The 27885-nt window shown below is 45.4% G+C and overlaps 1 protein-coding gene across 1 annotated transcript in view; it reads right to left on the reverse strand.

The window, feature by feature from the left end:
• Nucleotides 1-3768: 3768 nt before the first annotated feature.
• Nucleotides 3769-27885, reverse strand: part of LOC135527968 (FYVE, RhoGEF and PH domain-containing protein 3-like) — a 137312-nt gene continuing 113195 nt past the window's right edge. Inside the window, exons 7-19 of the mRNA XM_064956677.1 lie at nucleotides 20980-21136; nucleotides 18580-18718; nucleotides 17790-17848; nucleotides 16486-16632; nucleotides 14706-14810; nucleotides 14484-14563; nucleotides 14276-14306; nucleotides 12823-12927; nucleotides 10527-10580; nucleotides 9743-9844; nucleotides 9448-9582; nucleotides 7073-7219; nucleotides 3769-5896 (exon numbers count right to left, since the gene is read on the reverse strand). Coding sequence (XP_064812749.1) covers nucleotides 5651-5896; nucleotides 7073-7219; nucleotides 9448-9582; nucleotides 9743-9844; nucleotides 10527-10580; nucleotides 12823-12927; nucleotides 14276-14306; nucleotides 14484-14563; nucleotides 14706-14810; nucleotides 16486-16632; nucleotides 17790-17848; nucleotides 18580-18718; nucleotides 20980-21136 — 1507 coding nt within the window. The 3' untranslated portion in view covers nucleotides 3769-5650. The remainder of the gene's footprint in view (nucleotides 5897-7072; nucleotides 7220-9447; nucleotides 9583-9742; nucleotides 9845-10526; nucleotides 10581-12822; nucleotides 12928-14275; nucleotides 14307-14483; nucleotides 14564-14705; nucleotides 14811-16485; nucleotides 16633-17789; nucleotides 17849-18579; nucleotides 18719-20979; nucleotides 21137-27885) is intronic.

The following is a 27885-nucleotide window of genomic DNA, read 5'->3' on the forward strand; positions in this document are numbered from 1 at the left end:
TGCTCAGTGATGTCGTTCATAACATTCTGCTCAGTGATGTCATTCATAACATTCTGCTCAGTGATGTCATTCATAACACTCTGCTCAGTGATGTCATTCATAACACTGCTCAGTGATGTCATTCATAATATTCTGCTCAGTGATGTCGTTCATAACATTCTGCTCAGTGATGTCATTCATAACATTCTGCTCAGTGGTGTCATTTATATCATTCTGCTCAGTGATGTCATTCATAACACTCTGCTCAGTGATGTCATTCATAACACTCTGCTCAGTGATGTCATTCATAATATTCTGCTCAGTGATGTCGTTCATAACATTCTGCTCAGTGATGTCATTCATAACATTCTGCTCTGTGGTGTCATTTATATCATTCTGCTCAGTGATGTCATAACATTCTGCTCAGTGATGTCATAACATTCTGCTCAGTGATGTCATAACATTCTGCTCAGTGATGTCATAACATTCTGCTCAGTGATGTTGTTCATATCTTTCCACTCAGTGATGTTGTTCATATCATTCTGCTCAGTGATGTTGTTCATATCATTCTGCTCAGTGATGTTGTTCATATATTTCTGCTCAGTGATGTTGTTCCTATCTTTCTGCTCAGTGATGTTGTACATATCATTCTGCTCAGTGATGTTGTTCATATATTTCTGCTCAGTGATGTTGTTCATATATTTCTGCTCAGTGATGTTGTTCCTATATTTCTGCTCAGTGATGTTGTTCCTATCTTTCTGCTCAGTGATGTCGTACATAACATTCTGCTCAATGATGTCATTCATAACATTCTGCTCAGTGATGTCGTTCATAACATTCTGCTCAGTGATGTCATTCATAACATTCTGCTCAGTAATGTCATTCATAACACTCTGCTCAGTGATGTCGTTCATAACATTCTGCTCAGTGGTGTCATTTATATCATTCTGCTCAGTGATGTCATAACATTCTGCTCAGTGATGTCATAACATTCTGCTCAGTGATGTCGTTCATAACATTCTGCTCAGTGATGCCATAACATTCTGCTCAGTGATGTTGTTCATATCTTTCCGCTCAGTGATGTTGTTCATATCATTCTGCTCAGTGATGTTGTTCATATCATTCTGCTCAGTGATGTTGTTCATATATTTCTGCTCAGTGATGTTGTTCCTATCTTTCTGCTCAGTGATGTTGTACATATCATTCTGCTCAGTGATGTTGTTCATATATTTCTGCTCAGTGATGTTGTTCATATATTTCTGCTCAGTGATGTTGTTCCTATATTTCTGCTCAGTGATGTTGTTCCTATCTTTCTGCTCAGTGATGTCGTACATAACATTCTGCTCAATGATGTCATTCATAACATTCTGCTCAGTGATGTCGTTCATAACATTCTGCTCAGTGATGTCATTCATAACATTCTGCTCAGTAATGTCATTCATAACACTCTGCTCAGTGATGTCGTTCATAACATTCTGCTCAGTGATGTCATTCATAACATTCTGCTCAGTGATGTCATTCATAACACTCTGCTCAGTGATGTCATTCATAACACTGCTCAGTGATGTCATTCATAATATTCTGCTCAGTGATGTCGTTCATAACATTCTGCTCAGTGATGTCATTCATAACATTCTGCTCAGTGGTGTCATTTATATCATTCTGCTCAGTGATGTCATTCATAACACTCTGCTCAGTGATGTCATTCATAACACTCTGCTCAGTGATGTCATTCATAATATTCTGCTCAGTGATGTCATTCATAACATTCTGCTCTGTGGTGTCATTTATATCATTCTGCTCAGTGATGTCATAACATTCTGCTCAGTGATGTCATAACATTCTGCTCAGTGATGTCATAACATTCTGCTCAGTGATGTCATAACATTCTGCTCAGTGATGTTGTTCATATCTTTCCACTCAGTGATGTTGTTCATATCATTCTGCTCAGTGATGTTGTTCATATCATTCTGCTCAGTGATGTTGTTCATATATTTCTGCTCAGTGATGTTGTTCCTATCTTTCTGCTCAGTGATGTTGTACATATCATTCTGCTCAGTGATGTTGTTCATATATTTCTGCTCAGTGATGTTGTTCATATATTTCTGCTCAGTGATGTTGTTCCTATATTTCTGCTCAGTGATGTTGTTCCTATCCTTCTGCTCAGTGATGTCGTACATAACATTCTGCTCAATGATGTCATTCATAACATTCTGCTCAGTGATGTCGTTCATAACATTCTGCTCAGTGATGTCATTCATAACATTCTGCTCAGTAATGTCATTCATAACACTCTGCTCAGTGATGTCGTTCATAACATTCTGCTCAGTGATGTCATTCATAACATTCTGCTCAGTGATGTCATTCATAACACTCTGCTCAGTGATGTCATTCATAACACTCTGCTCAGTGATGTCATTCATAATATTCTGCTCAGTGATGTCGTTCATAACATTCTGCTCAGTGATGTCATTCATAACATTCTGCTCAGTGGTGTCATTCATAACACTCTGCTCAGTGATGTCATTCATTACATTCTGCTCAGTGATGTCGTTCATAACATTCTGCTCAGTGATGTCATTCATAACATTCTGCTCAGTGGTGTCATTTATATCATTCTGCTCAGTGATGTCGTTCATAACATTCTGCTCAGTGATGTCATTCATAACATTCTGTCAGTGATGTCATTCATGACATTCTGCTCTCTAGTACTCTCTCAGGGACACACACACTGAGGCAGAGAAACTCTGAGAAATTACTGTCTCTCTATCATTCTATCTTTGTGGTTTCAGAACAAAGTAGTTAATCCTTCGGCATCCTAGCCAACGATAAGGTCAAATATCTGCTGGCATTTTATATCTGATGAATGTTTGATGTATGATATCACTGATAGGAGTGACTGTTAATCCAGTCAATGCAGGATCTTACTTCAGTTATCATCCCAGGCCTTGGACAGCCCAAGAGGATTGGGCCATTACTTTACGCTCACGATAAACATCTTAAATCCAGAGACATTAGAAGTCACTTACATCAAGGATGCATTGTTTGCTTGTAAGTATTCAGTACTTCTCTTCATCTATTAGTGTGTGATGAAAATGTTATACATGTGCTTTTCTTTTAACTAATTTCTGTTTTCTATTCATGTGCTGTTCTAATAACCAATTTCTGTGTTCATGCAAGTGACTGACTGAACGAATCTTCACTTATCAGTATCTGCAATTTGGCAGTAGCACCAGACCGTGTTTTGAGAACGATAGATATCTCAGTTTCAAGGTCTCAACTTAGAGAGGAGAAGCCTCGTGAGGTATTCGTCTGTCACATGTTATAAACCAGTACTGGTCGGTCACATGAATGAAACAAAACAGTAATGATGAATGAATTATGCTAAATCATGCAAATAGAACTTGTCTGTGTATAGCAGTATTTAAGACAACTGCCGGGACTGCCCCAGCAGAGCTCCTGTCAGACGTTCACTATGGTGCATTACGTTGGTTGGAACCTCTCCAGCGAGCTGACAATAAACAATGATTCATTTAACATTGACTTTGAGTGTCGCTGTGTAAGAATTTCCACAACAATATACCTACTTGGCAATATTCATACCGGATTAAACACTGTCATTAAGTTGGGGAATAGAAATAGCAGAAGAAAGAAACACATTTACAGAGCCAAGGTCTTCAACAACTCAAAGAATGTCTGTGTGGGAGACAGGAGAATGAAATAAATATAGACAGAGATGAGAGAGAATTTAGGGAGAATTGTGAACACAAAATGACACTCAAAGGATCATGTTGGACAGTATGACATTGAGTGAGCCATATGTATCTTTATTGATGATGTGTTGACTACTTATCCATTGTGCACAACCCAGGGTTAAAACACGCAATACTGAGTCTGCTCACTTTACAGAGGAGAGAGGGGCTGGGGCTTTCAGAGCACGGTATATAAATATCAGTAAGTTTATACATGCACATAGAGATGACTAAACAATCTTCTGGTTCTTTACAAGCTGGTGCCAGGGGGTTGGGGGTAGAGGGGGGCAAGGCAGAACGCACAATCGTACAGTACTTGTATCGTTGCTAAGGTTTCTATCACATGACCAGATGGGGGCGAAGCAGGTAAGAGGGAGAAACAGGAAGTGGTAGTATATTCTAGTATATTCAGAGTTTATAGTGAGAGGAGGGAGGGAAAGAGCCCATCCAGGAGACAGGGGGATGAGTTGGGGGATGATAGTAAGTTGAGGGTGGGAGTGTTTGGGGGATGGCTGTGAGGAGTTAGGGGGCTGATAGTGGGGTGAGGGTGGGAGGGTTTGGGGGAGGGCTGTGAGGAGTTGGGGGGCTGATAGTGGGGTGAGGGTGGGAGTGTTTGGGGGAGGGCTGTGAGGAGTTGAGGGATGATAGTGGGGTGAAGGTGGGAGTGTTTGGGGGAGGGCTGTGAGGAGTTGGGGGATGATAGTGGGGTGAGGGTGGGAGTGTTTGGTAGGAGGGCTGTGAGGAGTTGGGGGCTGATAGTGGGAGCATCAGGTGGCCAGCCACAAGCATTCGTTCACGTCTCTTAAGTTAAATGGATCTCTTTATACTAATGACACAATTTGGTATTCATACTGTACAACCACCACTGAGCTGGCACTGGGACCACAGGGACCACTGGGACCACAGGGACCACTGGGACCACAGGGACCACAGGGGCCACAGGGACCACTGGGACCACAGGGGCCACAGGGACCACTGGGACCACAGGGGCCACAGGGACCACAGGGGCCACAGGGGCCACAGGGACCACAGGGACCACTGGGACCACAGGGACCACAGGGGCCACAGGGACCACTGGGACCACAGGGACCACAGGGACCACAGGGACCACAGGGACCACTGGGACCACAGGGACCACAGGGACCACAGGGACCACAGGGGCCACAGGGACCACAGGGGCCACAGGGACCACAGGGACCACAGGGACCACAGGGGCCACAGGGACCACTGGGACCACAGGGGCCACTGGGACCACAGGGGCCACAGGGACCACAGGGGTGGGGAAAGGTGGCGTCTGTGTCTGGGGTTCAATACGCTAACATTTAATAGTGAAATAAAACACAGGAGGAACACACAGACAGGTAGACAGACAGACAGACCAACAGGGGTTAATGCTTCACAACACAGTCACATAATGTACAACAAACGTCATTGTTTTATAAAATCATACAGGATTCATCTTATAAATGCCTTCGGCTATAATACAACACATATTAAATCAAAGAGTCTTCTGTTCTTCTTGAACTGCAGAGAACACTGAGAGAAATACAACGTAACCATGCATACAACGGTGTCGGACTGGTGGCACAAGTGTGTGTGTGTGTGTGTGTGTGTGTGTGTGTGTGTGTGCATATGTATGTGTGTGTGCTTGTGTATGTGTGTAAGTGAGAGAGATCGAGAGAGCCAGGGAAAGAGCGAGTCTGTGTGTGAATGTGTGTGTGTGTGTGTGTGTGTGTGTGTGTGTGTGTGTGTGTGTCTGGTGGAGGCAAGGGCAGGAGAGGAGATGATTCTTCCCTCTCTTCAAAGAAAACAAAACAAAAAAAAAAGTGCCAAGGTAAAGTGAATTCAAGTAATGTGTGCTCTGTCCACAGGAGAGGTGGGAAGGAGGGGGAGGGTCCAGTGGCCTCAACGGAGCCTCCCTATTGGCTCTTCCTGTGCTCTGTCAGGCTGACGGGCGGGACTGTGGTTGTTTCCCCGCGGGCGGCTCTAGAGAGAAGCTCCACCCACTGGTCCTGGACCTCTGCATCCTGGGCGCTGAACAGCAGAGCCTGCTGGGAGTTACTCAGCCGGAACGCGTGTTTGAGCTCTGACTTCTCTGTTGCCGATGGCGCTGCCATGTTCACCTCAAACCCCGGGAGGGGTATGGCCCGTACCCCACGAGAGTCCTGAAGTGACACAACAAACAGGCCAATCAGAATCAAGAGGAAGCATAACAGTCCAGTGTTTCTCTCATTTAATGCAGGGGGCTAGATTGTATTTCATAAGGCACGTGCATGATCGCTCTCCTCTCCTCCTCATTCCCCAGTTTCTATCTAATCATTAAATGCTAACAATCATTAATCCTAATCTTCTGCCAGGGGATGTCAGCTTTCTGCCTGCCTGGGATTGTTGCAGAGATGGGATTTTGGTCACTAAAATGGAATGGGGAGGGCTGGCTACAGTGACTGGGTTTTAGCCCTGGAGATGCCTGCACACTACACCTATCCTATAAAGGAGCCTGGTGAAGCACCCTCAGGAGAGGGGAGAAGTAGGTAAAGGTTTCCCCAAGCAACAGACACAAGGTCAGTTCTTTGGTTCAAATTACACCTTGCGTACAGACAGTAGGAACATGCTGTACATTACAGGGCGTGAAAAGATTGCTGATAGCTACTTTACTGAGGAAAAATTAACTTACTATGACGTGGTTGTCCCACCTAGCTATCATAAGATGAACGCACTTAGGAAGTCGCTCTGGATAAGAGCGTCTGCTCAATTTTTTTTTATCTTTATTTAACCAGGCAAGTCAGTTAAGAACAAATTCTTATTTTCAATGATAGCCTGGGAACAGTGGGTTAACTGCCTGTTCAGGGGCAGAACGACAGATTTGTACCTTGTCAGCTCGGGGGTTTGAACTCGCAACCTTCCGGTTACTAGTCCAACGCTCTAACCACTAGGCTACCCTGCCACCCCAATGACTCAAATGTTAATGTAAGGTAAAGCACACATACAGACAGGTCTATACATGTGACCTGGGCAGGGAGAAGAGATGTAGACAAGACAGCAGTACATAGACATAGACACAGACAGACAGACAGACAGACAGACAGACAGACACACAAAGACACTGATATAGACAGACACATGAAAAATACCCTCAGGAGAAAACCTCAAGAGAGAGACCCTCAGGTGTGACCCTCAGGAGAGGCCCTCAGGTGTGACCCTCAGGAGAGAGACCCTCAAGAGAAAGACCGTCAAAAGACAGGCCCTCAAGAGAGACCCTCAGGAGAGACCCTCAGGACAGAGACCCTCAGGAGAGACCCTCAGGAGAGAGACCCTCAGGTGTGTGTGAGGTTAACCCTTACCTGTCCGCTGGTCTGCAGGTACAGCACTAGAGGTTCAGTCTTGGTGACGGCCACCCAGGTTTTTGTCCAGCTCTTGCCCTTCTCCTGCACCTGCAGCTGGCCACACTGCAGACAGTTGTCCCCCAATAGAGACGGAGACACCTGCTTCTGGAGGGACAGAAACACACACAGGAGGCAGAGTTAAAGGCACAATCTCAATGTTGATCCACTGCAGTGGGAGCCAGTACTCACATAATATTCAGAGAAATACACTATATTTTTAACCCATTAAAAAAACAATGTTTGGAACGGGAGCTCACTTTCATTATTTGCTCTACTCCTAATTCAAAGTGATGATCGGTGGTGCTGGAGCCCCACTGTTACTGATGTGGTGCTGGAGCCCCACTGTTACTGATGTGTTGCTGGTGCCCCACTGTTACTGATGTGGTGCCGGAGCCCCACTGTTACTGATGTGGTGCCGGAGCCCCACTGTTACTGATGTGTTGCCGGAGCCCCACTGTTACTGATGTGTTGCTGGAGCCCCACTGTTACTGATGTGGTGCCGGAGCCCCACTGTTACTGATGTGGTGCCGGAGCCCCACTGTTACTGATGTGGTGCCGGAGCCCCACTGTTACTGATGTGGTGCCGGAGCCCCACTGTTACTGATGTGGTGCCGGAGCCCCACTGTTACTGATGTGGTGCCGGAGCCCCACTGTTACTGATGTGGTGCCGGAGCCCCACTGTTACTGATGTGGTGCCGGAGCCCCACTGTTACTGATGTGGTGCCGGAGCCCCACTGTTACTGATGTGTTGCTGGAGCCCCACTGTTACTGATGTGGTGCCGGAGCCCCACTGTTACTGATGTGTTGCCGGAGCCCCACTGTTACTGATGTGTTGCTGGAGCCCCACTGTTACTGATGTGGTGCCGGAGCCCCACTGTTACTGATGTGTTGCCGGAGCCCCACTGTTACTGATGTGGTGCCGGAGCCCCACTGTTACTGATGTGTTGCCGGAGCCCCACTGTTACTGATGTGTTGCCGGAGCCCCACTGTTACTGATGTGTTGCCGGAGCCCCACTGTTACTGATGTGGTGCCGGAGCCCCACTGTTACTGATGTGGTGCCGGACCCCCACTGTTACTGATGTGTTGCCGGAGCCCCACTGTTACTGATGTGTTGCCGGTGCCCCACTGTTACTGATGTGGTGCCGGAGCCCCACTGTTACTGATGTGTTGCCGGAGCCCCACTGTTACTGATGTGGTGCTGGAGCTCCACTGTTACTGATGTGTTGCTGGTGCCCCACTGTTACTGATGTGGTGCCGGAGCCCCACTGTTACTGATGTGGTGCTGGAGCCCCACTGTTACTGATGTGGTGCTGGAGCCCCACTGTTACTGATGTGGTGCTGGAGCCCCACTGTTACTGATGTGGTGCCGGAGCCCCACTGTTACTGATGTGGTGCCGGAGCCCCACTGTTACTGATGTGGTGCCGGAGCCCCGCTGTTACTGATGTGGTGCCGGAGCCCCGCTGTTACTGATGTGTTGCCGGAGCCCCACTGTTACTGATGTGTTGCTGGAGCCCCACTGTTACTGATGTGGTGCCGGAGCCCCACTGTTACTGATGTGTTGCTGGAGCCCCACTGTTACTGATGTGGTGCCGGAGCCCCACTGTTACTGATGTGGTGCCGGAGCCCCACTGTTACTGATGTGGTGGCGGAGCCCCACTGTTACTGATGTGGTGCCGGAGCCCCACTGTTACTGATGTGTTGCTGGAGCCCCACTGTTACTGATGTGTTGCCGGAGCCCCACTGTTACTGATGTGGTGGCGGAGCCCCACTGTTACTGATGTGGTGCCGGAGCCCCACTGTTACTGATGTGTTGCCGGAGCCCCACTGTTACTGATGTGTTGCCGGAGCCCCACTGTTAATGATGTGATGCTGGAGATCAACGTTGAATGATGTGTTGCTGGAGCCCCACTGTTACTGATGTGTTGCTGGACTATGGACTGTGTGTACCACTTTTTGTCTCTATAGTGCGTGTGTGTGTGAGATTGAAAGAGGTGCACCGCGCTCTTTGGGGCTGTCTGGGCAGGGCTCCGTCTCCTCTGCCATGCTGGGGTGACTAACAGGATTGTTCTGCTCTCCCCAGAGGCTGGCACTGAAACAATATACCCACTGCCAACCTCTATACTCAACCCCCCCCCCAGACCTACTCTGGTGAGCCTTACACACCACATCTCCCTCCTGTCCATGTTAGCTGCTCAGCAACACTGTGTCATATACAATAAGTGTTCTGTGTGATTGTCTTATGATACTTGTGAGGGGAAGCTTCATTTAAATGAAGTTATATTCTACTATTTTCTATTGTATTCTATAAGCTGAGAGTCAGACGGTCCTCACCTCGGCTGTAGCTTTCCTCTTCATCTCTCCTGGGGCCCCTGCAGGCCCTTCAGGGACTTGGCTCGTCTCAAAGCATTCAGGACACAGTCGACACGTCTTGTTCTCCAACATCTTAGAGCATTTACCACAGATGGCCTGCAGAGGGAGGGAAAGAGAGAATGAGAAATGGAGGGAGAGAAAGATATTTAGACAACTGAAAATCAATCATACAAGACATCCACTGGCGAAAATGCAGCATACTAACTGCCCCCGCCCCCGCCCCCGCCCCCACCCTCCTCTCCCTCTCCGTGCTCACCGCTCCACAGGCTTTGCAGTGGTGTTTGCGCTTGGTGAAGTTGAAGCTTTCGTTGCAGCCTTTACATGCCTGCTTCTCCTTCTCCTTCTTCTTGGAACTTCTCTGGAAAACAGAGAAACAAACAACTTATCAAAATCTGTCCAATCACAAGGTCATCTTATCTCAATGCATCTACGTAATGCCTTAAGTAATCCTGAAATAGTTGGGTGAAGGGGAATATTTCCTTTCTATCTTGCCATGTCCTCACTCCATTTTCTTGCTCTGTTATCTCCCCTATTTTTTCCCTCCTCCATAACAGAAAAATGGAAATTAAAGTCGCTCCCGTTTCTTTTTCAGCTGCCAGCCCTTTAGCACAGATGCATTGTGGGAGGGAATGTGAAATGTACCCCCTGATCATGTCTCATCTTTCCACAGACACCTCTCACTGCTACTAGAGAGTGAGATAGTGATGTTATTGAGAAGACTGCCTACTATTTTACAGACTGCAGACTACTGTGTGGATTATAGAGCCACTGCCATTGTAATACCAGACTGACAGACATTCAGGCTTTAGAATAGGAGAGATCAATGTAATTCTGGTTATGAACTCAGACAGACATTCATGGTACAATGTATTCACATTCTATTGCCCATTGTATGGGTTCTAGTATTATGTTGGGCGATGCCATTGGCGCTGTAGCAAAGAGAGATCAATGGTCTTGAAATCCAAAGCTGAGTCCATAACATCACACAAAAGGTAATAGAGCTGGAGGAAATGTATTGTAATATGACTTTTGACACCTACCCTTTCATGCAGTCTTTCACTGTCTGAGTCTATGGATATGGTGCTCCAGGGACCCTGAGGAGAGCAGAACATGAATACAGGATCAGAGTGACGTATTTAACCCTGGGAGAGATGTATGAGTTACATTGAAAGTTCACCCCTTGTTATTACACGGATAGCACTTCATGTCAGGTGACAACAAACCACTAACAAAGCATTCTCCCACATTGCCAGAGAATGAGAACAACCCACTGAATATCCCCTAAAGCTGCAGTGTGTGTTTACTCCCACTAGATGGCAGCCACGCCTGAGAGAAAGACAGTAGTAGTCTGTCATGTGTTTCTAGTTTGGCCTGTGTCCAGGTTCATAGTGGGTCAGTCATACAGATAGATAGAGGAATCTCCCATCTTAGTATGGGCAGCGCCATTGAGGACTTTCACAATTTTGAAATAGTTAACTAGTGGGACTTCCTATAGGTTAAGAATCACATCATTCCATTGACTTCACCAGGAGAGATTAGCCAATTTATTATACTCACGAGGAAATATTCCACAATTGCAGTTGGCAGTAAATCGCCTACTTTGGCTTTACAGCTGTTCAAACAACACACTGACAGTGTGCACCCTTTCAGTTTGTTTGCCAACTCAAAAAAGTTGAATATATACAGTACCAGTCAAAAGTTTGGACACACCTACATTCCAAGGTTTTTCTATATTTTTGAAGATATCAAAACTATTAAATAACACATATGGAATCATGTAGTAACCAAAAAAGTGTTAAACAAATTAAAATATATTTTATAGTTGAGATTCTTCAAAGTAGCCACCTTTGCCTTGATGACAGCATCGCACACTCTTGGCATTCTCTCAACCAGATTAATGAGGTAGTCATCTGGAATGCATTTCAATTAAAAGGTGTGCCTTGTTTAAAAGTTAATTTGTGGAATTTCTTTCCTTCCTAATGCATTGAGCCAATCAGTTGTGTTGTGACATGGTAGGAGTGGTATACAGAAGATAGCCCTATTTGTTAAAAGACCAATTCCATATTATGGCAAGAACAGCTCAAATAAGCAAAGAGAAATGACAGACCATCATTACTTTAAGGCAGGAAGGTCAGTCAATATGGAAAATGTCAAGAACTTTGAAAGTTTCTTCAAGTGCAGTCGCAAAACCCATCAAGCACTATGATGAAACTGGCTCTTATGAGGACCGCCACAGGAAAGGAAGACCCAGGATACATTAATTATTTACCAGCCTCAGGAATTGCAGCCCAAATAAATGCTTCACAGAGTTCAAGTAACAGAGACATCTCAACATCAACTGTTCAGAGGAGACTGTGTGAATCAGGCCTTCATGATCGAATTGCTTTACAGAAACCACTACACCAATAAGAAGAGACTTGCTTGGGCCAAGAAACACAAGCAATGGACATTACATTGGTGGAAATCTGTCCCTTGGTCTGATGTGTCCAAATTTGAGATTTTTGGATGTCTTTGTGAGACACAGAATAGGTGAACGGATGATCTCCGCATGTGTGGTTCCCACCGTGAAGCATGGAGGAAGAGGTGTGATGGTGCTTTGCTGGTGACACTGTCAGTGAATTATTTATAATTCAATGCACACTTAACCAGCATGGCTACCCCAGCATTCTGCAGCGATATTCCATTCCATCTGGTTTGTGCTTAGTGGGACTATCATTTGATTTTCAACAGGACAATGACCCAACACACCTCCAGGCTGTGTAAGGGCTATTTGACCAAGAAGAAGAGTGATGGAGTAATGCATCAGATGACCTGGCCTCCACAATCCCCTGACCTCAACCCAATTGAGATGGTTTGGGATGAGTTGGACCGCAAAGTGAAGGAAAAACAGCCAAAAATGCTCAGCATATGTTGTAACTTTTTCAAGATTGTTGGAAAACCATTCCTCATGAAGCAGGTTGAGAGAATGCCAAGAGTGTGCAAAGCAGTCATCAAGACAAAGGGTGGCTACTTTGAAGAATCTAAAATATATTTTGATTTGTTTAACTATTGTTTGTGGTTTCTACATGATTCCAAATGTGATACTTCATCGTTTGATGTCTTCACTATTATTCTACAATGTATAAAATAGTAAAAATTAAGACAAACCCTTGAATGAGAAGGTGTGTCCAAACTTTTGACTGGTACTGTACACACTATATATATATGAATATATATACACTCTCTGACCAAGCTGCAGTGCTCTTATATGAATATATATACACTCATAGTGCACGTTGACTCATGGCTAGACAGACAGACTAACAGGCAGTCAGACAGACAGGCAGGCAGACTGACCGGTGAGTCTGGCGTGTGGTCTTCCTCCCTGGAGAAGGAGCTGTTGAAGGCTTTGTTAAAGGTCTCACTGTTCTGCTTGTGTCTCTCTATGGTGGCCAGGATCACCTGGGAGTGGAAGGGACGGGGGAGAGGGAGAGCAGAGAGGGATTGAACGCTTTATAAAGGCCTGTAGTTACATACGGCCATCATATTCTTCACCGGTTTATAATAAAAGTCAAGAGGCAGTGACAGGGAGAAAGTAAAGCAACAGATTTTACAACAGTAACATTCCTACGGCAATCTACAGCCTCAAGGAGACAGAGAGAAAGAGAGAGAGACCTAAACATCAGCGCCATAGGTAACTTCCACAAAGCTGTGAACGAGCAGAGAGACAAGGCAAGAAGGGCCTTCTGTGCGATCAAAAGGAACATAGAATTTGACGTAACAATTAGGATCTGGCTAAAAATACTTGAATCAGTTAAAGAACCCTTTATGGTTGTGAGGTCTGGGGTCCGCTCACCAACCAAGAATCCCCAAAAATGGGACAAACACCAAATTGAGACTCTGCATGCAGAATTATGCAAAAAGATCCTTTGTGTACAACGTAAAACACCAAATAATGCATGCAGAGAAGAATTAGGCCGATACCCACTAATGATCAAAATCCAGAAAAAAGCCGTTAAATTCTACAACCACCTTTACTGTTAATTTTTATTGTTTATTTCACTACTGTTTATTATCTACTTCACTTGCTTTGGCAATGTTAACATGTGTTTCCCATGCCAATAGAGCCCTTAAATTGAGAGATAGAGAGAGAGAGAGAGAGAGAGAGAGAGAGAGAGAGAGAGAGAGAGAGAGAGAGAGAAAGGGGGCCTCTGCCTGTCTAAGTAGGAGAGAGGAGAACAAAGAGAGATACTGTGCCTGGCTGTAGACTGGACTGACCCTGCTATACACTGATGACATCATCCATGACACCAGAGGGCCAAATGCATCACAAACCTCTGATCCAGCCCAGTGGTCTATTGCACTAAACAGAGAGTGTGTGTGTGTGTGTGTGCACGTGTGCAAATAATGAGCTCTGTATTCATATGCAAAAAAAATAGACAGTGTATGTACGTGTGTGCAATCTTTGTTCCCCCCCTCTTCAAAGTCTCTTGTGACACCACACATTCCCTGTGTCTTCATATTGCTGAATAGCCCTTCCAGTCCTTTCCACATACCCAGCCCCCCTGCCTGACACACACTCCTCCCCTCCTGTCTATTAGCCTTTTTAATCAGCTTTAGTCAGCTTTAATGGGCTAAATGAGCTATAATGAGAGGAAAACAATTCCCCAACTCACAGAATGGCAGTGTGGAGGAAAGCCTCCCTAATACTAATACTGTCCATAATACACTGAAACTGTGGGGGCACAAATCCTTCTGCAAACCCTCTCATTCCATGTTAGTGTGTTTCTGTCGAGATGGTATTCCTTACCTGTATCCAGTCTTCCTTTTCCTCTGCCGTGCTGAAAAGCAGATGGAAGGTTTCAACAATAGTATTAACTGCAACACTTAACACCAATATTAAGGCTCTCTATAGCTATAAATACTACTATGTATTCTAGCTGTGCCTGAAATGTTGTGTCCCATTACAAAATGCACAGTTCTACAGTTGTCCCATGTAACCGCTCCTTAGTTCTTACCTGGCCTGCAGCTCTAGTGAGCGCTGCTTGCCGATGATGGCAAACGTCAGAGGGAGATTCTGCTTCACATTCTCCTGAACCTGAAGACACAGAGGAGAACAGTGTCACTTTACCTCTATCCTAATGTAGCAGGAGTAAAAATACGCCGAGAGGAGTTTCCACATCTGGTTTTCAGCAGAAAAGGAAGCTAGGTTGAATTTGTTGTATCCTTGCTTCCATTACCTCCTTCCTGATCTCCATCCCTGCAATGTCGATCCTCTCTCTCACACTGAACTTCTGACCCATCAACCTCAGCTTGGGAACGCAGTACAGCACCATGTTATTAAACTGCAGCACAGAGACACAGGGAGCGAGAGAGAGGGGGAAACAGATAAGTATAATAAACAGATGAATACACACACACTTTGATATGTGAATAGTTTCAGGAAACTAGGCATGTGTCGCACGTCACTAATTCACAGGAGTGGAATTTTAACGTAAACATAATTTTTTTAATCAAAATGCGTTTTTTGGTGGGAATGCCTTCTGGAACATGTGAACTTTCATGTGCCTTAATAACAAAACTGTACCCCATCCATAAATCCAAATAAAATTGTGACAATACGAGCTTAGTTAGTTTTGCAACAGAAAAAGACAGGAACTTTCCCGCTAGCCATGATTGGCTGAGATAATCGATGGGCTGGACATGCCGGGAGATGAGTTTGGATTGGTCTGCCATGTAGCATGCATCTGTCGATAACGTGATCTGTTCCATATGTGTTGACAGTCCTTTCTACCACACCGTTTTTGATAGATATAATGTTAGCCTTCAAGAACTACTAAAGTTTTGCTACTTTTCTCAACAACATTGATTCCCTGAATTTAGCAGGTACTATCGACAGATCAGTTAGAAAAAATGATGCACGGTCAGTGTGAACCAGTCAGAGTGACTTGACACAACGCTGACCAAACAAGATGTAGCTACAGACAAAACAGAGTTAAATGTTTCCCGGGCCGTGAAGTGTTGATCCATGTATACGGCGGGCAAGAGTCTAAATATATTTTCAGATAGAAGTTTCTAATTTAGTCAGAAAGTCATTTTGAGTTAAAGCATACAGTTAGTTAGCTAGCAAACGTTCGCTTTTCTGTAGTGTATTATTCGAATCAGAAACCATTTGCATTGCTAGTTATAGCCTAATGTTAGCTAGCTAACATTTAACCTTGTTTGTTAGCTTTAGCTACCTGCAGATTGATACTACAGCTATTATGACAATGTTTGTATTGGTAGTACTGTGAGTTGGGATTATGCCAGTTCGTTGTTTAGCTAGCTCGCTAGCTACATGTCTAAACAAAAGACTCCACTTCGGACGGATTATTATATGACCCATCAAATTAGCCAGGTGTGTCTGGGGTGATTACGGCCATGTATTGTATTTCATGAACATGTGTACATGTCTAGACAATAGTGACCCATCCACTTAGCTCGATGTGGCTGGGGGGTGGTTATAGCATTTCCATCACATATTTATAACAAATTTTTATCGGGACACTTTCTGTTTTTGATATTGCTACTATGGAAGTAACCACTTCACTGTACCATTTCCACCTTCTGTATCCTGTGCATGTGACAAATAAAGTTGTATTTGATATAGAGTGTGTTTACCACATGGCTTCACATGTGAATCCTTAAAGAGATGGGTGGGGCTAAGGCTTAAGAGGGTGGTGAAAGATGCTGAATGGGTGTAGACAAAGAAGAGCTCTCCAGTAGGTGTACCAAAACATTCAAGTGTCATTTTCTCAAAAGTGGTGTTACAAGTTTATCTTCTTTCGAAGCAGAATTACTTTCCATTGTTCCTCAACTGCAGTATATGATATACCATTTTCTATCTATGAGTCTCTACTTTCATCCAATGTAAAAAACACAATTTCAAATGTTGCTACATAAGACCGAATCGAGGAGGTCGGTCACATATAGTAATGCCATTCCTACACGTTCTTCATTCCAGCTCCTCCTGCCACTCACCAGGTAGAGGTATCGGTCCTGGGCCGTCCCATTCTTGGCAGACATCTTCTTGATGTGTCCCTCCTTGATGAGTTCGTTGGCTGGGTTCACAATGTCCTCCTCTCCCCCCAGTCTCTCATAGACCTCCAGCAGTTTGTTCATCTTCTCCTGAGGAACACCATAGATGAGAAACGCACAGAGAGCAGATAAAACGATGCATGAATAGAAGTCAGTGGAGCCTTAAAAAAGCTATTGAACTAAAATGGTTGAGGCCGTATTAGACGCGCTAGAGGACACGCCACACCAGGGGGCAGAAGTGCATCAAAGCAGGGACCGAGAGACTGAAAAACAGCTTCTATCTCAAGGCCATCAGACTAACATTGAGTGGCTGCTGCCAACACACTGACTCAACTCCAGCCACTTTAATAAGGGAAATTGATGTAAAAATATATCATACCCTACATTACTCATCTCATATGTATATGTATATACTGTACTCTATATCATCTGCTGCATCTTTATGTAATACATGTATCACTAGCCACTTTAAACTATGCCAATTTGTTTACATACCCTACATCACTCATCTCATATGTATATACTGTACTTGATACCATCTACTGCATCTTGCCTATGCCGTTCTGTACCATCACTCATTCATATATCTTTATGTACATATTCTTTATCCCTTTACACTTGTGTGTATAAGGTAATAGTTTTGGAATTGTTAGGTTAGATTACTCGTTGGTTATTACTGCATTGTCGGAACTAGAAGCACAAGCATTTCGCTACACTCGCATTAACATCTGCTAACCATGTGTATGTGACAAATAAAATTTGATTTGATTTGATTTGAAGTGGGACTGTGTGTGTGTGTCTCAGAGACAGCTGTCACTCTTCTGCAGACTGTAAAACTAGTGGCAGGAAACAGCAACTTCCTGTCTGTACTAAACCAACCAGGGCCCTCACAACCTCCCTTCTTCCCTCCATACCTCCCTAATTCTCTCCCTCCCTTGCTACCTCTCTCTCTCTCCTTCCTTCCTTCCTTCCTTCCTTCCTTCCTTCCTTCCTTCCTTCCTTCCTTCCTTCCTTCCTTCCTTCCTTCCTTCCTTCCTTCCTTCCTTCCTTCTTTCCTTCCTTCCTTCCTTCCTTCCTTCCTTCCTTCCTTCCTTCCCTCATACACTGTTGTGAGCTACATCACCATCACCTTAAAAACCATAAAAAGTAAGACGCATGTCAGAGAGTGATGGAGAGGCAAGGTGTTTCAAAGTGATGGAGAGGGAGGGAACAGAGAGGACTCCAAGCATAAGTAAGTAGAATTGTACCATTTTCCTGATGGCAGCATTGGAGTGGTTGGCTGCTGTGGATATGAGCTCCAATGCCTCTGTAAAACACACACAGACAGACTGTTAGACCTGTCTACAGAACCTCTACATAACTATGCATCAGGCCTACATTTGGCAAAACACTCAACTGAATACTCTGTTAGAAATCGGCTAGTGTCCAACCTTTCACTGCAGCCAGCCTGTGCATCATCAGACTATGGGCCTATTGTAAATTACCATATATCAAACACACACAATGAACACCTCAAACAGTGTGTGTTTGTGTTACACAGACAGGGATATAAAGTGTTCGGCCACACATACCATTCATGTACATTACCCAACGTCAAAGACACACATTATCCATTAAATGCACGCACACACGCGCACACACACACACTGCATTAAAGTGACTGTAAGCCAGAGGAGCAGAGCACTAATGTGGGAGTGCACCTGCAGCAGCCATCTTAATCACAAACTACATAAACAGAGCTGACTTTCCCCTCTACATGACCAGGCCTAGGAGCGCAGGGCCTCACAGAGACAGACTACTGACCCACAACACTGGGCTTTGTAGGCTTTACCTAGACGCTACTTCAAACAAGGACAATGTACAGTACAAGGTTATAGTAAGGTCACAAGACATAGAGCTTGTAATGAGCCCTAGTTTAGGAAGGTTAGTGAGGGACAAACAGATCAACCTCAACCAGATAAACCTAAACCTAGACAAACAGACAAACAGAAGGACAGACGGACACAGACAGACAGGCAGACAGACACACAGACGTACTCTCTGTGTCTTTCCTGTCCAGTGCATCGTCAGGCAGTTTCTTCAGATAGTCCTTGAGCAGGAGTTCATAGCGAGGGATCCTCTGAACAGGCTCCAACATGTGGTGCTGGAGAGTCAGGTTCCCACACACATCCTGCTTCTGTACAGATAGTACACACACAGTACTGTTAATAGGCCTACTGTACTGTAGGTATACAACACACAGTACTGTTAATAGGCCTACTGTACTGTAGGTGTACAACACACAGTACTGTTAATAGGCCTACTGTACTGTAGGTGTACAACACACAGTGCTGTTAATAGGCCTACTGTACTGTAGGTATACAACACACAGTACTGTTAATAGGCCTACTGTACTGTAGGTGTACAACACACAGTGCTGTTAATAGGCCTACTGTACTGTAGGTATACAACACACAGTACTGTTAATAGGCCTACTGTACTGTAGGTATACAACACACAGTACTGTTAATAGGCCTACTGTACTGTAGGTGTACAACACACAGTACTGTTAATAGGCCTACTGTACTGTAGGTATACAACACACAGTACTGTTAATAGGCCTACTGTACTGTAGGTATACAACACACAGTACTGTTAATAGGCCTACTGTACTGTAGGTATACAACACACAGTACTGTTAATAGGCCTACTGTACTGTAGGTGTACAACACACAGTACTGTTAATAGGCCTACTGTACTGTAGCTATACAACACACAGTACTGTTAATAGGCCTACTGTACTGTAGGTATACAACACACAGTACTGTTAATAGGCCTACTGTACTGTAGGTGTACAACACACAGTACTGTTAATAGGCCTACTGTACTGTAGGTATACAACACACAGTACTGTTAATAGGCCTACTGTACTGTAGGTATACAACACACAGTACTGTTAATAGGCCTACTGTACTGTAGGTATACAACACACAGTACTGTTAATAGGCCTACTGTACTGTAGGTATACAACACACAGTACTGTTAATAGGCCTACTGTACTGTAGGTATACAACACACAGTACTGTTAATAGGCCTACTGTACTGTAGGTATACAACACACAGTACTGTTAATAGGCCTACTGTACTGTAGGTATACAACACACAGTACTGTTAATAGGCCTACTGTACTGTAGGTATACAACACACAGTACTGTTAATAGGCCTACTGTACTGTAGGTATACAACACACAGTACTGTTAATAGGCCTACTGTACTGTAGGTATACAACACACAGTACTGTTAATAGGCCTACTGTACTGTAGGTATACAACACACAGTACTGTTAATAGGCCTACTGTACTGTAGGTGTACAACACACAGTACTGTTAATAGGCCTACTGTACTGTAGGTATACAACACACAGTACTGTTAATAGGCCTACTGTACTGTAGGTATACAACACACAGTACTGTTAATAGGCCTACTGTACTGTAGGTATACAACACACAGTACTGTTAATAGGCCTACTGTACTGTAGGTGTACAACACACAGTACTGTTAATAGGCCTACTGTACTGTAGGTATACAACACACAGTACTGTTAATAGGCCTACTGTACTGTAGGTATACAACACACAGTACTGTTAATAGGCCTACTGTACTGTAGGTATACAACACACAGTACTGTTAATAGGCCTACTGTACTGTAGGTATACAACACACAGTACTGTTAATAGGCCTACTGTACTGTAGGTATACAACACACAGTACTGTTAATAGGCCTACTGTACTGTAGGTATACAACACACAGTACTGTTAATAGGCCTACTGTACTGTAGGTATACAACACACAGTACTGTTAATAGGCCTACTGTACTGTAGGTATACAACACACAGTACTGTTAATAGGCCTACTGTACTGTAGGTATACAACACACAGTACTGTTAATAGGCCTACTGTACTGTAGGTATACAACACACAGTACTGTTAATAGGCCTACTGTACTGTAGGTGTACAACACACAGTACTGTTAATAGGCCTACTGTACTGTAGGTGTACAACACACAGTACTGTTAATAGGCCTACTGTACTGTAGGTGTACAACACACAGTACTGTTAATAGGCCTACTGTACTGTAGGTATACAACACACAGTACTGTTAATAGGCCTACTGTACTGTAGGTGTACAACACACAGTGCAGCGATAACAAAGACATACTTTACCATACATACACAGGACGGGAGGACGGGCTGGTGGTGATGGCTGGAGCGGAATCAGTGGAATGGTATCAAATACATCAAATATGGTTTCCATGTGTCTAATGCCATTCCATTCGGCTCCGTTCCAGTCATTATTATGAGCCGTCCTCCCCTCAGCAGCCTCCACTGAAACACGCACGCACACGTGCACACACACACACACACACACACACACACACACACACACAAACACTTACTTGTATATTCTGGACCACACTCTTGAAATGTGATGACCGTTGGCTCCAGGTGCTGACCAGGTCCATAGCACGGTCAAAGTTCTTCACGTACTCGCCGTACATCTTCATAAAGGGAGCCAGCTTCTGGAGGATGTCTCCTATACGCGGGTTTGAGTCCCTAACACACAGAAAACACACACACGCAGCTTAAAACTGAGCCAACGCTCAAAACTCTCATGGTAGATTTTCATGTGTTTATTTACTCTGAACACATATGTTGCAATGTACTTACAGTATAGCTAAAGTACACATTTCATTCAATGTAAAATGTAGAATATGGAATTCAGGAAATAGTAACTACAGTACATGTACTGTATAAAGTAGGGCATCCACTTACTGCTATACAATGTAGAGAAAAACAGGCTAATTCAATGCAATGAAATTAAACACCTTGTTTTCTTTGCTCTATGTCATTATAAATAACATATAATTAATCATTAGATTGTTCTCTACAATGTAATAACACTATATATACAAAAGTATGTGGACACTTCAAATTGGTGGATTCAGCTATTTCAGCCACACCCATTGCTGACAGTTGTATAACATCGAGCACACAGCCATGCAATCTCCATAGACAAACATTGGCAGTAGCCTTGACCTTACTGAAAAGCTCAGTGACTTTTAAAGTGGCACTGTCATAGGATGCCACCTTTCCAAAGTCAGTTCCTCCAATGTGTGCCCTGCTCGAGCTGCCTCGGTCAACTGTAAGTGTTGTTATCATGAAGTGGAAACATTTTGGAACAACAAAAGCTCAGGAGGTAGGGAACCGAAACCATGGTACAGGGTGTTGTCACGCCCTGATCTGTTTCACCTGTTCCTGGGATTGTCTCCACCCACTCCAGGTGTCGCTTATTTTCCCCAGTGTATTTATCCCTGTATTTCCTGTCTCTCTGTGCCAGTTCATCTAGTATGTTTAGTCAAGTCAACCAGCGTGTTTATCCCGTACACCTTTTCTGACCTGTCCTGACCTGACCTGACCCCTGCCTGGCTCTGGACTACTTTCCTGCCTGCGTGATCTTCCTGTCCTGACCTGACTTGACCCCTGCCTGGCTCTGGACTACTTTCCTGCCTGCCTGATCTTACTGTCCTGACCTGATCTGACCCCTGCCTGGCCCTGACCTTGATTCTGCCTGCCCTTCAGTACCGTTTGGACTCTGATCTGGTTTTGACCTTTTGCCTGTCCACAACCATTCTCTTGCCTACCCCTTTGGATTAATAAACATTTTAAGACTCCAACCATCTGCCTCCCGTGTCTGCATCTGGGTCTCGCCTTATGCCTTGATAGGTGGATGAGTTTACATATAAAATGACGCAAGGTTTATGACTGCGTGCTTTTCAGCTAAAATTATTGTCCAGAAGTCTTGCCACCAACAAAATATTGAATATTTGGGGCATACAGTAATCGCAGCTCTGCAGATTTTGTTGTGAGGACAGACCATTTGTTTAGGTGTTGCCCTCAGGTAGCCTGTTTCTGGTCTCAGGTTCAGGAAAGGCTGAAAAAGCATAACATGAATCTAAAATTGACACTAGAAATAGCATTGCTGGGAGATCTGGAGAGACCTGGTCAGTCAATTACTAACACTATTAGTACAAGTATGTATCTTCAACTCGCAATCTGTGGATTCCATTCGATTAGATAGATTTAAATCTATTTTAAACATCACAGCATAGTTGAAAGACACTGTATATGGCGTAGAAATAGGTGGGATGGGCTGAGGGTGACCAGCAGAGATAGGTGGGATGGGCTGAGGGTGACCAGCAGAGATAGGTGGGATGGGCTGAGGGTGACCAGCAGAGATAGGTTGGATGGGCTGAGGGTGACCAGCAGAGATAGGTTGGATGGGCTGAGGGTGACCAGCAGAGATAAGTGGGATGGGCTGAGGGTGACCAGCAGAGATAGGTGGGATTGGCTGAGGGTGACCAGCAGAGATAGGTGGGATGGGCTGAGGATGACCAGCAGAGATAGGTGGGATGGGCTGAGGGTGACCAGCAGAGATAGGTGGGATGGGCTGAGGATGACCAGCAGAGATAGGTGGGATGGGCTGAGGGTGACCAGCAGAGATAGGTGGGATGGGCTGAGGGTGACCAGCAGAGATAGGTGGGATGGGCTGAGGGTGACCAGCAGAGATAGGTGGGATGGGCTGAGGGTGACCAGCAGAGATAGGTGGGATGGGCTGAGGATGACCAGCAGAGATAGGTGGGATGGGCTGAGGGTGACCAGCAGAGATAGGTGGGATGGGCTGAGGGTGACCAGCAGAGATAGGTGGGATGGGCTGAGGGTGACCAGCAGAGATAGGTGGGATGGGCTGAGGGTGACCAGCAGAGATAGGTGGGATGGGCTGAGGGTGACCAGCAGAGATAGGTGGGATGGGCTGAGGGTGACCAGCAGAGATAGGTGGGATGGGCTGAGGGTGACCAGCAGAGATAGGTGGGATGGGCTGAGGGTGACCAGCAGAGATAGGTGGGATGGGCTGAGGGTGACCAGCAGAGATAGGTGGGATGGGCTGAGGGTGACCAGCAGAGATAGGTGGGATGGGCTGAGGGTGACCAGCAGAGATAGGTGGGATGGGCTGAGGGTGACCAGCAGAGATAGGTGGGATGGGCTGAGGGTGACCAGCAGAGATAGGTGGGATGGGCTGAGGGTGACCAGCAGAGATAGGTGGGATGGGCTGAGGGTGACCAGCAGAGATAGGTGGGATGGGCTGAGGGTGACCAGCAGAGATAGGTGGGATGGGCTGAGGGTGACCAGCAGAGATAGGTGGGATGGGCTGAGGGTGACCAGCAGAGATAGGTGGGATGGGCTGAGGGTGACCAGCAGAGATAGGTGGGATGGGCTGAGGGTGACCAGCAGAGATAGGTGGGATGGGCTGAGGGTGACCAGCAGAGATAGGTGGGATGGGCTAAGGGTGACCAGCAGAGATAGGTGGGATGGGCTGAGGGTAACCAGCAGAGATAGGTGGGATGAGCTGAGGGTGACCAGCAGAGATAGGTGGGATGGGCTGAGGGTAACCAGCAGAGATAGGTGGGATGGGCTGAGGGTGACCAGCAGAGATAGGTGGGATGGGCTGAGGGTGACCAGCAGAGATAGGTGGGATGGGCTGAGGGTGACCAGCAGAGATAGGTGGGATGGGCTGAGGGTGACCAGCAGAGATAGGTGGGATGGGCTGAGGATGACCAGCAGAGATAGGTGGGATGGGCTGAGGGTGACCAGCAGAGATAGGTGGGATGGGCTGAGGGTGACCAGCAGAGATAGGTGGGATGGGCTGAGGGTGACCAGCAGAGATAGGTGGGATGGGCTGAGGGTGACCAGCAGAGATAGGTGGGATGGGCTGAGGATGACCAGCAGAGATAGGTGGGATGGGCTGAGGGTGACCAGCAGAGATAGGTGGGATGGGCTGAGGGTGACCAGCAGAGATAGGTGGGATGGGCTGAGGGTGACCAGCAGAGATAGGTGGGATGGGCTGAGGGTGACCAGCAGAGATAGGTGGGATGGGCTGAGGGTGACCAGCAGAGATAGGTGGGATGGGCTGAGGGTTGGGAAGTGGAATTGGAGACCAGTGGGAGTGGAGTTGTTGGGCGGGGGATAGAATGACGGGAAAGATACAAGTAAAACAAAACAAGTCAAAATAAAACAAAACAAGTAATCAAAAAGGAGAACCAAGGCACTTTTCATTTAATTCATTAAAATACCTTTATTTGTATGGAATTTTCAATGGAAACAAAGATTTAAAACGAATTTCAGCTGCATGGCCTTCATAAGCAGCGCTTCCCTTCCTTTTTTCTAAAACAAAAAGTAAGTTTAAATGACACTGAGGGGCAACATTGTTACATCTAATGCTTGTTTGCCTGATGCCATGCAGGTGTTTGTACAGGTGTACACATGCTTATACACACACTCTCATTCAAAACACACACACGTGCACATACAGGGACACACACATGTAAATAGTGCCATACTTGCACTGAAATGTATTCAGTTGGCCTTCTGTTATGATTTTTGTTGTCTTTAGTTTTTTGCATTGTTGTTTTATGTTTTCCTTTGTCTCTCTCTTTTCTGTCTTCTGTTCATTTTGTTGGTTGTTGGTGATTTGGGGGATGGGGGCTTGGGGAATTATTTTATTTGGAGATTTTTTAATCTCAGTGGGACGGACTATGGGGGGGTTCTTGGATGGTTGAGGGGCAGCTCTCTGGAAACTGTGGGGGGGATCTTGAAGGGCTGGTGGCCTGGCGGTGGGGAGCTTAGGCCGGTGGCTGATAGGTAACTGGTTTAGGTCCCTGTTTTTGGCCTTGTGGGGGATCTGTCGACGTGCCCTTGAGCAGGGTGTTGACCCTGGTTGCTTCTATGGGTCGCTTTGGATGGAGGTCTGTTAGATGATTGAATGTAATGTAAATGTTGAGCCGCTTCACTGCAAGTAGATTGTATGTGCTGAAACGTGTAGTGTGTAAAAACCGTCTGTCCTCGGGTTGCAACACTCACTGCCGAGCTCCAAACTGCCTCTGGAAGCAACGTCAGCACAAGAACTGTTCGTTGGGAGCTTCTCAAAATGGGTTTCCATGGCCGAGCAGCCACACACAGGCCTAAAATCGCTATGCACAATGCCAAGTGTTGGCTGGAGTGGTGTGAAGCTCACCGCCAGTGGACTCTGGAGCAGTAGAAACATGTTCTCTGGTGTGATGAATCACGCTTCACCATCTGGCAGTCCGATGGACAACTCTGGGTTTGGTGGATGCCAGGAGAACGCTACCTGCCCCAATGCATAGTGCCAACTCTAAAGTTTGGTGGAGGAGGAATAATGGTCTGGGGCTGTTTTTCATGGTTCAGGCTAGGCCCCTTAGTTCCAGTGAAAGGAAATCTTAATGCTACAGCATACAATGACATTCTAGACAATTCTGTGCTTCTAACTTTGTGGCAATAGTTTGGCTTTTTCAGCATGACAATGCCCCCGTGCACAAAGCAAGGTCCATACAGAAACGGTTTGTCGAGATTGGTGTGGAACAACTTGACTGGCCTGCACATAGCCTTGATCTCAACCCCATCACACATCTTTGGGATGAATTAGAACGCCGACTGCGAGCCAGGCCTAATCACCCAACATCAGTGCCCGACCTCACTAACGCTCTTGTGGCTGAATGGAAGCAAGTCCCCACAACATCTCATGGAAAGCCTTACCAAAAATGTGGAGGCTGTTATAGGAGCAAAGGGGGAACAACTCCATGATTTTGGAATGAGATGTTTGATGAGCAGGTGTCAAAATACTTTTGTCCCAGCACAAGGTGCACTTGTGTAATGATCACACTGTTTAATCAGCTTTTTATATGCCACATCTGTCAGGTGGACCGATTATCTTGGCAAAGGCGAAATGCTCACTAACAGGGATGTAAACAAATGTCTGAAAGAAATATGCTTTCAGAGCTTTTATGGAACATTTCTGGGATCATTTATTTCAGCTCATGAAACACGGGACCAACACTTTACATGTGGCATTTATATTAATGGTGAGTATAGTTTTGTATTCAGTGGATTTCATTTAGAAAAGGCCTTTATTTTCACAACCTGCAGCCATTAGTTAGCTTGCCAGTTGAGTTGTGAAGTTAGTTCTATACAACAGTGACCACTTGTTGATCATGCCTGTAATGATATTCCATTCACTCTAAACATGCTACGTTCTTACAGTAAATCGTCCATAAACTTTGAAGCATATATGTTAGAGATATGGGGTTTGGACCATTGTTTTTCTAGTGGAATTTGTATAAACCTTGAATGAATGAATAATTTTATGGGCGAACACCGTATATAATGTGTGCAGAATGCAACAGGTGGAATCCCTCTACATCATTTCTGAAGGACTCAATAATCTCCAGACAGAGAGAGACTGGCGTTGGCACACACACACACTGCAGATGAAGACAAGCGGATAAAGCCCCCATTCTACCAGCCCGGCACGCACTCACACAACCCCCCACTGAAACCCAGCTGTCAGAGTTCCAACACACACACTGACTGCACACACACTCACTGCACACATTATCACTATCCAGTAATGAGAGAGAGAGAGAGAGAGAGAGAGAGAGAGAGAGCAATACAAAGAGAGAGAGCGAGAGAGAGAGAGAGAGAGAGAGCAATACAGAGAGAGAGAGAGAGAGAGAGAGAGAGAGAGAGAGAGAGAGAGAGAGAGAGAGAGAGAGAGAGAGAGAGAGAGAGAGAGCAATACAAAGAGAGAGAGAGAGGGAGAGAGAGAGAGACACAGAGAAATAATGGTCAGGCTATGGAACCCTGACCTGTTCACCGGACGTGCTACCTGTCCTAGACCTGCTGTTTTCAACTCTCCAGAGACAGCAGGAGCGGTAGAGATACTCTCAATGAACGGCTATGAAAAGCCAACTGACATTTACTCCTGAGGTGCTGACCTGTTGCACCCTCAACAACTACTGTGATTATTATTATTTGACCATGCTGGTCAATTATGAACATTTGAACGTCTTGGCCATGTTCTGTTATAATCTCCACCCGGCACAGCCAGAAGAGGACTGGCAACCCCTCATAGCCTGGTTCCTCTCTAGGTTTCTTCTTAGGTTTTGGCTTTTCTAGGGAATTTTTCCGAGCCACCGTGCTTCTACACCTGCATTGCTTGCTGTTTGGGGTTTTATGCTGGGTTTCTGTACAGCACTTTGAGATATCAGCTGATCTAAGATGGCTATATAAATATATTTGATTTGATTTGAAACAGAGAGAGAAACACAGAGAGAGAGAAAGAGAGAGAGAGAGAGAGAGAGAGAGAGAGAGAGAGAGAGAGAGAGAGAGAGAGAGAGAGAGAGAGAGACAGACAGACAGACAGACAGACAGACAGACAGACAGACAGACAG

This window comes from Oncorhynchus masou, chromosome 33 (assembly GCF_036934945.1).
Source record: "Oncorhynchus masou masou isolate Uvic2021 chromosome 33, UVic_Omas_1.1, whole genome shotgun sequence".
NCBI lineage: Eukaryota > Metazoa > Chordata > Actinopteri > Salmoniformes > Salmonidae > Oncorhynchus > Oncorhynchus masou.